At 43.8% G+C, this 13,811-nt stretch overlaps 2 protein-coding genes across 8 annotated transcripts in view; one reads left to right on the plus strand and one right to left on the minus strand.

The window, feature by feature from the left end:
- The window catches only part of INSYN2B (inhibitory synaptic factor family member 2B), a 120,777-nt gene extending 109,166 nt beyond the window's left edge, over positions 1-11,611 (minus strand). For 3 of the 5 annotated variants that reach the window (XM_058723177.1, XM_058723164.1, XM_058723169.1), the window contains exon 1: positions 11,279-11,610. The gene's annotated coding sequence lies outside the window, so the exon portion shown is untranslated. Of the gene's footprint in view, positions 1-11,278 lie in introns of all 5 variants that reach the window. The other 2 variants (XM_058723180.1, XM_058723189.1) reach the window with 1 other exon arrangement.
- The window catches only part of DOCK2 (dedicator of cytokinesis 2), a 417,694-nt gene that overhangs the window by 309,485 nt on the left and 94,398 nt on the right, over positions 1-13,811 (plus strand). For all 3 annotated transcript variants that reach the window (XM_058723143.1, XM_058723150.1, XM_058723158.1), the window contains exon 28: positions 13,620-13,718. In XM_058723143.1, the coding sequence (XP_058579126.1) occupies positions 13,620-13,718 (99 nt within the window). The remainder of the gene's footprint in view (positions 1-13,619; positions 13,719-13,811) is intronic.

Here is a 13,811-nt window from a genome sequence, read left to right on the forward strand (position 1 = left end):
GTGGAATGCTAAATATTGTCATGGGGTAGGGACAGGTTCCTGTGGGATGGTGTTCAGTTTTCATTTTGGTGAATCATACAAAACTCACAGAGATACCGGACTTCTAATTAAGTTTTACAATTTTTACTTTTTTTTTAAACTTTATCAAAATTCTGACTCCCTCTATGTCTTTAGGATGACCACCACCACAGTCTACTCACTTGATGCTGTGTTAATGGTGATGCATACAACAGAAGGAGAAAGAATGATTGTAGCAGAGGGAGGGTGTACCTAGGTCTGTCTGGGGCAGAAGAGCATCAGGTGGAATCATCATAGAAGACTTCCTGGAGGAGGGAATGTCACTTGCATGGGTCTTGAAAAATGAATTGTGTAAAAGAAGGCATCCTTAGCTTATGCAGATGCCAAGAGAATGAAGAGAAGTTTGGAATAGATGGCAGGTAGGTTGGGGAAGTGAGGAGAAGCAGGATTCATATGCTGGGCAGCCTTGAATGTCATTCTGGGGAACCATGTGGGCTTGAAGGGAGCCATGGGGAAGAGGCCATGGGGGAAATGCCATATGTGCACATGCCCACAGGGACCAGGCATGTATGTAAAAGAAGAACTAGGTAGAGTGACCAGTTATCCTGGTTTTCCAGGGGCTGAGGGGTTTCCTGGGACAGAGGACTTCAGTGCTAAAACAAGTATGTCACCCAAGAATAAGGCCAGGCCTGGGATGCCTGGCAAGTGCATATCCAACCTCCATAGGCCCTGTCCACTTCTGGAGGTAGCTCCCAGTGCTGCCATATGGGAACGCAGACTGCTATCTCTGGATCTTCCAAGTAAGTGTCCAAGAGAAGCTGAAAATTCAAAACTTTATGGAATAGCTTCTGTCTTTTAAATGTTGACAAAAAGTCAAATATTTTATTTTTTAGTTTTTTGTTTGAATATAGTTGACACACAAGTCAAATGTTAAAAACAACAACAACAACAACAATACCATGCCAACCAAAGCATTTCTGTGCACTGTGTGAGTCCTGCGCACTGCCAGTTTGAGGATCTCAGAGCAAAGTGTTGTAAGCAAAGCCTCCCACATCCCACCCTGTTCCTGCCCTGAGGCACATTCAGACCATTTTCATTACGCAGAGTGACTTCAGTGATCAATCGTTTGGTTTTTAATTTGATGTTCTTAACCAGATTTGGATGCTGGGCACAGAACATAATCAATCAAAGTGGGAATGAATAGTGGTAATAGAGGCGCCCATTCAATTTTTTTTGAAAGATGAAATTAGTGCTCAATGGCTTGTTCTTCCCCAAATCTGGAAACCTACATGGTGAGGGAGACAAAGCATGTGCACATCAAACATCAGCCTTCATTATTAGTGGAGGTCCATTTATTCTAGGTATCAGGGCAACCCCTTGGTTGAGATAGGAAAATAACAGTCATTTTGTTTGCGGGGATCTTGGAGGCCAGGGGCCAGCATTTAGACTTGGTAGAGAATGGTATTGTCGATTTAACACTGTGGTCAGAACAGCTGCATTCTAGCACCCACTCTACCACTGACAGCAGCTGTGTGACCATGGGGAAGCCACCTAATCTCCCTGGTCCATAGCTTTCCCCTTGTGCTGCAGGGACACTGGCTTGCAAGGACTCCCAAGGAGCACCCTCCCTATCATCTCTCCAATTCTAAGCTTTAACTTTGATTAGACTTTTGCTAGGATTTCTCCAGGCCTGCCGGGGCAAAAGAGTCAGCAGGGGTTTTCAAAAACAAATCTGTCCAGACAACTATGACATCTTTTTTTTTTTTCTAGATAGAATTAGTAGATACGGGGTTGTAGTAAGTTGATCTGATATCTGGGCATTACCAGGCCAGCTCTCTGGATGGCATTTTTATTGTGTCACTTGATCTTTCTTTAATTGAGTGTGGATTAGAACACAGGGAAGGGAGCTGGGTACAGGAAGAAAGCGTCAAAGGCAGGGGCTCTGTGGTTAGGGAGTCTTCTGGTCCAAGAGAGGGGAGGGTGGGGCAGGTGGGAGGCGGACCTGCACTCACGCCAAGCTGCAGTGTCACCTTTATTAACGATGACAGGGAGAAGGAGTCAGCAGGCAGCTAATGCAGACTGCAGAGGAGTAATTGGAAGGTGTTGTTACCATTCCAAAGGACAGGGAAGTAGAAGTGGGACAAATGGGAATTTAAGAGGAGGGAGGTGAGCAAAAGGAAAGAATGAAAAAAATGGAGTATGATGTCATTTGGAAAATCGCAAACCAATAAATCAATGAGGTATCATTCCCAGGGCAGAGAGGAAACAGCCTATGGAGCCAGTGGGTCGGGTAACTGGGGGCTGACGGGAAGCACAACATCAGTGGGCAGTGTAGTGTCCTTACCAGAAGGTCAGTGGCAGATGAGCCCCAGAAATGGTCTTCCACCATTCTGCCACCATTCTTCCCCCTCCTCCTTGAGGCTTTTTTTTTTTTTTTTTTTTTTTTCACATACGACATCAGAAGGAATGCTCTATCCAAAAGGGCTTTACGGGAGCTCATTAATGTGAACCCTTGGAGTCAGCTTTTCAAACAGTTATCTCTGAGTTCAGCTTCATAGGATTTTTTTTCATCATTGGAATCAGTTTCATAAAAGCCCAAGCATGATGATTCTGCCAGTTTTTACTGTTAACAGATGAAATAGTACTCTCTTTATAGAAGTGAAGAGCAAGGACTTTGGGCAGCTGTCTTTCATTCTCAAGACCTTGTCAGCAGAGCTGTCCTGAAGGCAACCCAGTAGGCAGGTGCCTGTGTGGCGTCCCATTACCTGCAGATTGAGGTTCAAAGCTCTCAGCCTGGCATTCAAGGCCCTTCCAGTCTGTCCCTCCTAGTCTCTCTCGTGATCTCCCTCTGTGAACTTCTGCTATACCAAAACACTTTGCTCATTTCCACCTCTGCGTCTTTCCTCATCCTGTTCCACATACAAAAGTGGGACAGCAATTTCGCAGCATCTCCACTATCCCTCCCCCTCCCTTGCCTATAGCAGACATCACTAATCAATCAACACTCTTTCCTGCTGAGCTAGGACTTGGCCTTAGAATCATTCCCCACACAGCTCTTTTAGGCAGTTACTCCCGATCAATCAAATTAATCAAATTATAAAATGAAATGTATTTTCTATTATAGATCTAAGATGTCCTTTCCCATTTTTAGCTTAATCCCTTTCAATCATGTAGTTCCTCAAGCCCTACATACTCTGTGAAATTTTCCCTAAACATCCCTACCCACAAAGGTCATTTCCACTTCTTAAAAACCTAGAGAAAGCTTTACTTATAGCACTCATTTTGCACCTGTCATCTGGCTTCATAACATATATCTCTCTTCAGATCAGAGTTTCTCAACTTCAGCACTGGTGGCATTTTGAGCTGGATCATTCTTTGTTGTTGGGGCTGGCCTGTATATTGTAGGGTGTTTAACAGCATTCCTAGCCTTTATGCAGTAGACGTCACTAGCAACCTCCCCTCTCCTCCAATTATGACAGATTGCCCTAGTTGAAAACCACTATATTGATAGACAGATAGATAAATGATAGCTAGCTAGCTACCTAGACAGGGATAATCTTCCCTAGTACTCTGAGATCTTAAGAGTGTCATAGGTACCTGATACAGCTCCTTACAGATAATAGGTGCTGAGTAAATATTTGTTAACCGATTGATTAATTGGGAATAAGGAGTGGAGGATTAGCTGGGAAAGGAGAAAATCCTACCCTAATGTGGATTAATAATTAAACCATCAGTGTGTCATTGCTTTGGTTGAGCCCTGTAAAGTTAAGCAGTCAAGGCAGGTATTGCAAAGAGGCCACCTGCACACACACCCAACCGTTATTATCATACTCAGACCTGAGTACCGGATTCTGCTGGGACTAGCAGGCCACTTGCAGCAGGGACAACTTGACCTACCTGGGGGAGGTTGGAGAGGCACAGGGAGAGTCCTGGTTGGAAAGCTGGGCTTGAAGTTTAAAACGCAATGTGAGAGAGAGAGATCTTTTTTACTCTTCTTCACTCCTTGTGAAGTAAACACAAGGGGTAAACTAAGCAATCCTTTTATCTACAAAATAATCATCCCTTCTGAAAACCTTCTTGCCTCGCTGCCTGGTTGTCTGGGAACACATTTGTCTGCCTGCCCCTCCTCTCATTTAAACGTGGAGACTTTGTAAAGGGAAACAAAGGGCAGGGAGAGATTGTATAAATCATCATCCGCAATGCAGCTCTCCAGGTCCACAGGGAGGTTTAAATCATCCTCCACGAGTCAACCAAAAGCTAACTCCACACTTCCTCAGCTGATCAGCAAACTGTTCTGGTGAACCAGAGAGGGGGCTGAAGCTGAGCATTGCAAGAAGGTTTTCTGAGTGCTTCTGGTGTGCCAGGCTCTACACGGGACCCCTGCACCTGCCTTCTACTTACTCCTCACAACAGTGCTGTTGGTAGCACTGGTCCCTTTTTCAGGGATGAGAGAACTGAGGCCAGAGAGATCAAGTATCTTGTCCAAAGTTCCAGAGCATGTTGAAGAGAACCGGCGTTTGCTCCCAGACTTAGGATTCCCTGTCTAGTGCCTTCTAGGAAAACTGCTTCTATGGGAAACCAGATATATTTCCAAGTACATGGCACTGATGTTCCACTCTGAACCCTTCTTGGCCTTCAATGCCCTAAGCACTGCAGAAGATCGAGTGTTTATCCTCATTTGAGCCTAAAATCATGGGAGACTCATAAACCACAGGGCACAGTCATGAAGAGAGCTAGTTCTGTCTGTGTGGCTTTGTGTCTACCCATATGCCAAGCTACCTCCATCCATCCATCCCTCCATCCATCCATCCACCCATCTACCCATCCTTCCATCTCTATATAGGCATAGGAAATATCTAGAATATTTCTTAGTATTTGAGAAGTTTATTGAATTGAATGGAATACTGAATGTTCTTAATATTCAAATCTATTTAGGCAGGAAGCACAGTGAGGTAAAATGTTGTGCCCTTTTCCTTTCTTCGTGTACTTTAAGGATTTGCTTAATTTTCCTGTCACTAAGATCATATCATGTCTACAAAATGGTAATGTCTTTCTCTTTTTTCTAAGAAAAACAAAAGCATTGTGGGGTCAGGCTGATCTAGCTAAGTCATGTCACCTCTCTGCTTCTCGGTTTTCTCATCTGTAAAGTACATGTGGTTTTATCAAGATCACCTCGATACTGGGACGATTAATGCATATATACCACTTGGCCCATGGCGAGTGCTCAATAACTGATGGTGGTTGTGACCATCACTATACTTTTTAGCCTAGTGTCTGACTCATAAATGTCCGACTACTATTAGCTTCTCCTTCTTCCAGTTCTTTTCTTCTCTTGCCACAACCATATAAAAAGTCCTATAAAAAGTGCCTGATACAGGCTTAGCCCTTTAAAAAGTAGTTATTGTCCTTTACCCCACAATGCCTCCTGCCTGAAACACAGTATCCTTTTGTGAATCTTTTTTCTATTGGAGGTTGATCTTGGTGTCATACATAACCTTGATGCACACGTTTGTAGAAGAAGGTGAGGGGCTGCTTAGGATACTTATCCAGAGCCCACATCCTGGTGATACTCAGGGCTTTGATTTTTCCCAGGGAGAAGTGAGCTGAGGACAATACTGTATTGTCCAGGACTCCAAACAGTCTTTTTGCACAGCCTTTCTTGAGGCATTCAGTGCAAAGATTTGGAGGCCCATCACTGGTGTGTGCCGAGAATAAATCCTTGCTTCTGAAACTATTCTTCTTGCAATCACATTTGTGAACTTCACCCACACCTCCACAAATGTTATTAGAAACATTAAAAAAAATCATCTTCTGTTCAATTAAAAACTGGGCGGGTGTTCCTTCCCAGCAAGCAGGTTTCTCAGGTCCCACAGATGGGAATGGCTTTAATCAGAGACTGGGAGCCACTGGAGCAGGCTCCCCTTCATTCAGCTCCAAATAAAAGGGAGATGAGCCCACTAAGCTTGAAGATAGATGGGATCTGCATAAAACTAGAGTCCACTCTCTTGCCTGCACAAAGAGGGACAGAGTGTGCTATAAAATAATAATTTAGTGAGAAGCATTTGCTGAAAAGAGGTCACACTACCAGGAATAAGGAAGAGTCAACAGTGAAAACAACTTGCACTTTTCACAGACCCATGACCGTGGGAATAAGTCCAGTACAGTGTCTTGGAGATGGGCTTATGTGGTAAGACATGGGAGCCATCTCTTTAAAGAGGGGTTCTTGAAACACACAGCAGCAAGAGTGAGCTTTTTAAAACTCGAATCAATGGCCTTCTTTTGCACTTTGGAGGAAAATCCATATGCTTGCCTCTGACCCCCAAGGGCCCATAGGATCTGGCCTCTGCCTGTCTCTCTGACCTCATCTTATATAGTGTCTTCCCTCATTTCATACCTTCCAGCTATGCTGGCCTTCTTTGGAATCCTCCAGGACTCCAAGCACATCCACCTCAGGGCCTTTGCATCTGCTATTCAATTGCTCAGAAATGCTGTTCTGCCAGATTTTTGCATGACTGACTCTCATCATTCAGATCTCCATTCAAATGCCAGCTCTCTAAGAGGCTGCCTTTGTCTCCCCTGTTGAAAATAGTTTCCTTCTCACTCCATCCCCATTTCATTGCTGGGTAATATTTCCTTAGTACCAGATATCACTGCCTAAAATAATGTTACTTGGTTATTCATTCATTCTACTGTGTTTCTCCATCCCTGGCCCTCTATCCAATGGGAATAAGAGCTCATTAAGAACAAATCTTGTTACTCTCATTTCTGGTTGTATCCCCTGCAGCTAGAACCAAGCCTGAAACATAGTAGGTGCTCAAGAAATATTTGTTGAATTAAGGAATGTGTGAAAGAACGATCTCACTGTAGCTTGATCAAATATAACTTAAGATGGAGTACACTCAAAAGCAGAACAAAAATTCTTTAATTTCTGGCCTCTCCCAAGGCAAAGGTGGTCTACACATGACCCTAACTTTTCGGAGTTTGTGTGTGTAGGGTGGTCCCTATAACATTCTTTTAGAGATGAGGAATACTATAATAAATTCAGTCTCTCATCTAACACATATTTATTGAACCCACACTAAGTGCAAGTTCAATTTTAGACTGGTGATACAGCAATGAATAAATGGACAAAAATCTCTCCCCAGGTGAGCTGACAGTGCTGACATGGGAGACACAGTGGATTTATGAAAAGATACAGGTTTTAGAGTCAGAAAGATTCAGATTTTAATCCCTGTCCCATCGTATACTAAATGTCTATCTAAGCAAGCTGCTTGACCTCCATACATCTTACTTTCCTGATCTATAAAATGGGTATAAAGTTGACCTCATGAGTTTGTTGAAATGAATCAGTGACATGATGAATGTAGAGTCCTGAGCACAAGGAATGAATGAATGGAATTTGCTTGCCATCCACCTCCCCCTTGGGATCCCACTATATCCTTTGGATAGTTTAAAGTGACCCACATCACAGAGCCATAGGCACAGGTCCACCAGGATCAGAATGTGTTCGTCTCAAAGAAAGAGTATGTTACCAGTTCAGTCTTCTTTTCCAACCTTGATTTAAAGCAGCCTTGTCTACCCCTCCCTTCCTGCTCCTTGTGAGTGATGCTAGCTCTCTGAGGAGACACCTGCAGTTCTGGCCCTGGCAATGCTGAGTAGTTGAGCCATCATTAATGCCCACAGCACCAGGCAGAGGTGCACACAGATAACTCTACAATAGTTGTCATCTTGTACAGATATAATGTGTCAGGGCATATCCAGAGTATATGGCATCCAAGTGCACTTTTCTGTTTTCCTGTGATGTTGTGCCTTTGACGTGGAGCTGGCCACATGAAACCCTGGGGTCTGTGCCCATCAAGAAGCTTCCCCTGAAAGAAGGTAACTTGATTTACTCTATCACACAGCAGGATCCCTGGGTAACCAAAGAATGTCACTGCACACAGAGACAGGGATATCCTAAAGCCAAACAGCTGGGGGGATACGTTTTTGATGAAGACAGTTGTATTTCATGCTTTTGAACAATTTGGGTGCTATTGTGACTCTTCCTACCTTCTTGCAATTGTCCCCAAATAAAAGAAACCTCCCAACGTATCTGGTCTAAGAGGCACATGTTCAATATACTTGACAGCTGGACTTTGGGCATGTTTTTAACCAAAGGCATGTTTGGAGTCAAAGGGCACTGAGCTGTTATTGGGAACACTTGATGTGTCCACAGACAGTCATGGGTAAGTGATCTCATCATATCCTTCTTCCAGGTCAGGAATTTCAGTTGGCTAATCTGCATAGTTTCCCTAGACCACAGTCAGCAACAATGAGAATAATAATAATAGCTGATAATTATTGAGGGCTTTCTATGTTCTAAGTGCCTTTTGATTTAATTCTCACCAGAACTGTATGAAATAAGGAATATTTTTATCCCCTTTTACAGATGAGGACACTGAGGCACAAGACCCTGCCCAAGGCCACACAACTAGTAAGAGATAGAGCTGAGATTTGAATTCAGGTAGGCTGGCTCCTAGGCTCTCTGATGCTCTACATCCTGGCAGAACCAGGTGTAAACTCTTTGGAGCACAGCCTTATCCATCCCGCTCACTGCTGCACCTTCACACCTAGCACAGTGCCCAGACTTGATGGTTGCTAAGACAGAACAATACACTAGATTCCCCCCAAATCGCTACAAACTGTAACTCTGAGTAGCCTACAAAGCTCTAAGATGAAGCGGTTTTAGAGTCCCTGTTTCTCCTAACACAACAGCCTCCCACTTCCGGTCCTGGATCCACCACACAGTGCCAATTCCACCCAGGAATAAAATCTGTTATATAACCACATGGCAGATGTGGGGGTGAATGGAGAAGCAACCTGAGAATGACATTTGGCCACTCTTAGCCTCCAAAGGAAATAAATGTCCTGATAAATAGAACTTTTCATCTCCCTATGAGCCTCCCTTGGTATGAAAACTTTCCTTCATCTCCTCTCCTTGGCGCTTTCTATATTTTATTTTATTTTGGCCCTGCACATTATTTGAAGTTACTATAGCAACGTGTCACCAGCTGGTATCGCGTAGTAATGTTGGCATTTAGGTAGCAAGCTCCCAAAGTTAGCTGCTTCTCTCCCTCTGTGAGCTCATCCCTCCCACAATCTCAGGTGAGTGGGGGACGCATCCACAGCAACCATGCCCCTCTCCCCCTGTTTTGTTTGTTTTTCAAGGCAGGGCAAACTGATAGCCTCTTCCAGGTCCACTCAGCACTGCAGGGGGCTTGACTGTTGTGTGTATGTGTGTGTAGGTGTGTTTGCGTTAGAGGTGGTTAAATAGATATGTTTGAGTTAACTGATGTTCACTCAGCTATCGGCCTTATCAATATGCTGCTGCTGCTGATGATGATGATGACGACAATGATGATTTTTCTATGCAAAGGAGCCAAATGATTTGGGGAGGGCTACTATCCTGATCCCAGTCATCTAGTATCCCAGCTAATTAATATTAATCACACGATACCGGGTTTCTCTTTTCCTCTCTTGCCATCACACAGTGAAGAGACCCTGGCTGTTTCCCTTTGGAGCTTCAGCTCTCTCCCAGGTGTGCAAGACTTCTCTCCACACTGATGGGCTGAATTAATTAAGAGGATTGATTGTTGCGGATCGCTGAAGAGGGTTCTATGTGGCAAATAAACCCTGCCACTCAAGGCGTTAAGTAGCCCCTCATCAGCCAAGTGCCTGCGATGATTGCACTTATTTTTACACGTTTGACCTAGTTTCAAACCGTGTCTCTCCATGCTGTGATTCATTAGCTACGTTTTCAACCGCCCCAAACGGAGCCGAGGTGACTCTGCCTGATTTGTGCCAGCGTCTCAGATACAGTTTCTCTCTGGGAGTTAAGATGCAGGTCCCCCTGGTATTCTGTTTTAAGAAGCAATTTCCCATCTAGGCACCTGGCATGCTGCTTGGCTATGGATGAGTGGCTGCCTCATGCCTTGGTAGTAAATATATGTCACCTATACCATTTCTGCCAGGGATGGGAAGAGGGGGATTCTCCCTAGCTTGGACGGCAGGGCATCCCTCCACCCTGCTGTCCCCCATGCAGTACTCGGGCTTTTCCATGTTGCCAACAGGACTGGGAGATTTGGCTCCTACACTATAAAGTTTGAGCAATGTCAATGTTAGGAGTATCTGAGTTGCTAGTGAATCACACCCCATTCCTCTCTCTTTCTAAACATTTAAAACATGGTGGATTAGAAGTAAGGTCTCAAACTCATAAAAAGGGAAGGGGACAGGAAGCTAAGAGGTGGATTGCCATGTTAAGGATATTACTGAAAAAGGGATAAACGTCAGAGAGGCATAATATTATCCCATCATTCTATCATTATGTGACAGAGCGTTTGGTTTCTTTCTTTCTTTCTTTCTTCCTTTTTTTTTGTTTTTGTTTTTGTTTTTATTTTGTTTTGCTTTGTTATTTGTTTTTTAATTTAAATGACAGAGGGGAACCTGTTCTGAATGCAAACCTGCTGCTGGCATCTCATGCCATTTCACTAATCAGTCGGTCACATTGGTGTGATTTCTGACAGATTTGGTACTAAAGTGGGCTAGACATCATAGTAGGAAAAAAGGGGTGCTTCTAGTTGGATGGAAAACACTGTCATTTTTCATTAACAGCCAAATGCAGGTAACTTGTCCAAACTTCAGTCACATTGCACTACAAATCGTACTGTAAGACACTGAGCTGGGTTTTTCTATGTGGTAGTTAGAAGGAAGAAATGAACAAGCCGGTAAAAGTAATTTTGATTGATTGGTGGACTGTAACACACTGAGCAAGTCCTTATAAAAAAAAATAGTGGATCCATTCGTAAAATGGTTACTCTCTCTCGATGGGGAGTAGAACCCCTTCCCCTTTTATTTTCTCTTAAAATGAAGCATGGAAGTTTCTCTAAACAAGGCTTAAGAAAATGCAGCCTTTTCAAGGTAATTCCAAGCAACTTGAGCTCTGAGGTTTGTTTTTTTGCTTTTCTCCCCCACTTCAAATTCAAATCAAGCCATTGGAAATAACAAGCATTCCGTATGTATGCATTTGGGGCAGCCTGCAGTTCTGACAATGGTAGATTTTCTACCACACACAACCACACACACACACACACACACACAAGCTCACGATCCCAGGACTCATTTAAGCCAAAGCTTTAAAAGTAAACTATTGTCCAAGAGGCGATAGCATTTTCTCTTAGAGGATCATGGATCATAAAAAATAAAACCTGCCCAAATCTCTTACCTTGAAGCAGTAGAATTACCTGCAGAGATGTCCTCCCTTTCCTTGCAAAATGAGCCAGGCTTTGGCCAGCAGCAGAATTACTCCAAAAGAAGGAATAATGAGTCCTTTATGTTGTAATTTTCACTGTTTATATGCAAGAAGTGTAGTGGGTCTGCTCACGTAGGAATAAATAAAAAGCCGAACAAACTGCTCGGCAGCTACCATGTGAAAAGAAAAGACCTCTAGTGGTCATAGGCTGAAATCTTTGAGGAGAGGAGAGATGAGATGGAGGGAGTAGAGGAAACACATGCGTGTGTGCGCGCACACACACGCTCATGCACGTGCACACACACACACCTCTCAAACTCTCTGGTTTCTCCTTCCTGGGATCCAGCCTGGCCAGCGGGATACACAATTATAAATCTTCTTTCTTGGTTTAAGTGGGTCCTGCTTAAGTTAACAGAGATGGTGGCGTTCTGTCTCGTTTGAAAAGGACTGATAATTTCACAAACTCACCACCACCCCCTGGGGGCCTGAGCAGAAGAGGATTTGCCTTCCTGGATGGCCAAGACAGCTCACTCCAGTGTAGAGGCTCCGGGTCCCCATAAACATAGTGTCCTCACTGTTGCTCCCAAGAGTCCCAGCTTTACACTCTCTGCCAGCTTTGCATGTTTTCTAAACATTTATGGTGTGTGAGTGTGGTGGTGGTCACTGGCGGGCAGGGCTGGCTTCACGGGTGTATGCCCTTGCCTGGTGCCCAGAATGGGCACTGGGGCTGTCTTGAAATTCTGAATAATTTTTAATAAGGACTGTTCATTTTCATTTTGTTCTGAGCCCCACGAACTCTACAGTGGGTCTTGCTGATTGGGAAAGCATGTTATTCCTAACATCCTAATTGGAAAAAACCTAGAAGCAAATGAGATTCCTGATCTCTGGGAGTTACTTTTAGGAATGTGATCTTGAGGACATTCAGTTATCCAAAGGACTTCCTGTGGAGGAACACAGAAGGAGTTTCTTGGGACATTGAGGCTGTTCCTCCACTACTATAAACTATAAAGCTGTAATGTATAAGGATATGTAGTGTGTGTGTGTGTGTGTGTGTGTGTGTGTGTGTGTGTGTGTGTGTGTCTGCCTGTCTTTCTAAACAAAGATAGCAGTTTGTGATACCAAGCCCATTTTCTTGGTTCACACATACTATTTCCAGGCCCACCACTCTGGTATGCCATTTGTCTGACACCTTTTAGCAGTAAGGTTCCCTGGAAAGACCTACATCACATTGAGCAGGCCCTCTTCCATAAGCCTGCCCTTGACCAAACCTAGTGGGACTTCCTTTGACTAAGATGGCAGTCCCATTGGAATCTTGCAGGAGACAACCTTGAGTGGCTCCTCTCTCCTGGTGGATTTGTGGTTGGTACTCCCTTTACAAGGTTTCCAGAGTAGATATTCCTAAATGCTGCTTGCACATACTAGCCTAAACAGAAAATACACCCTGATACAGAGTCATAAAATTTGGAAGGGTAAAGCAGAAAGGGGTATGGTGCATGAAAGAATGTGGTTCTTGCTCCTCTGATCCCATGGATCCTTCCAGACCCACCTCTTCTCCAAGTCCTTGCATTGATTTCTCTCTTGTCTGAATCCCTCTGACACTTGGTCTGCTTGGCAGATTAAAGGTCTTGTACTTTTTCCCTCATGGATGTTAACCTTCCTTTCCCAACTAGATCATGAACTCCCGAAGAGCAAGAACCACCTCTTCTCATTTCTTTTATCCTCCAAAGCCCTTAACAAGTGCTGGTTACTGGTAGCTACTGGCTTCTCACTGACTGAGTCATGATGGTTTAACAACTGACCCCTCTATAGAGAAAATAAGTGAATTCAAAGCATTATAGGAGTCATTTGATCTTTTTGATACATATGTGGGGGTTGAAATGGATGGATTATTGTCTTGCTTTACAGATGAAACAATTGGGGCTTAGATATTAAAATTATTTATCAGAAAATCAAACTGTCTTCAGGATCTTGATAGAGACTAGATCTCCTGACACCAACTCAATGGTCTTTTCCCAAAGTACAAGCAGCTGTAGAAGTGATAGGTCAGGCCCTATCTTCTGTATCTGAGCTCCCACTACAGTCCCAGTCACATAATAGGTGTTCAATAAATGCTTTTTGGAAGAACGAGCCCATAAATGAACCATAAGGAGACATTTCTTCATAGGCAAGCTTCACTTGCTGATCCCCTTGGGGGACTTTTTAAACTTGCCTGAGATGGTTCGGTGTTTTCCAGTCTGAAGTCAAGGAAAGGAAAAAGATGAATCTCATGGTTCTCTCTTCACTATTTCATGGCAGTTTTCTTTATTTCTTACAGAGTCACTTTGTGGCATGTATGACAGCCATCTTAAACCAGATGGGTGACCAGCACTATTCCTTCTATATTGAGACCTTCCAGACCAGCTCTGAACTTGTGGTGAGTCTACAGGATGCTGGGGTGGGGGGCAGTGTAGGGGAGACATGCCACACTGTTGGCTCTTAAGAGTTTAAAGTAAGAAGGGCGCCTGGG

This window comes from Neofelis nebulosa, chromosome 1 (genome assembly GCF_028018385.1).
Source record: "Neofelis nebulosa isolate mNeoNeb1 chromosome 1, mNeoNeb1.pri, whole genome shotgun sequence".
NCBI lineage: Eukaryota > Metazoa > Chordata > Mammalia > Carnivora > Felidae > Neofelis > Neofelis nebulosa.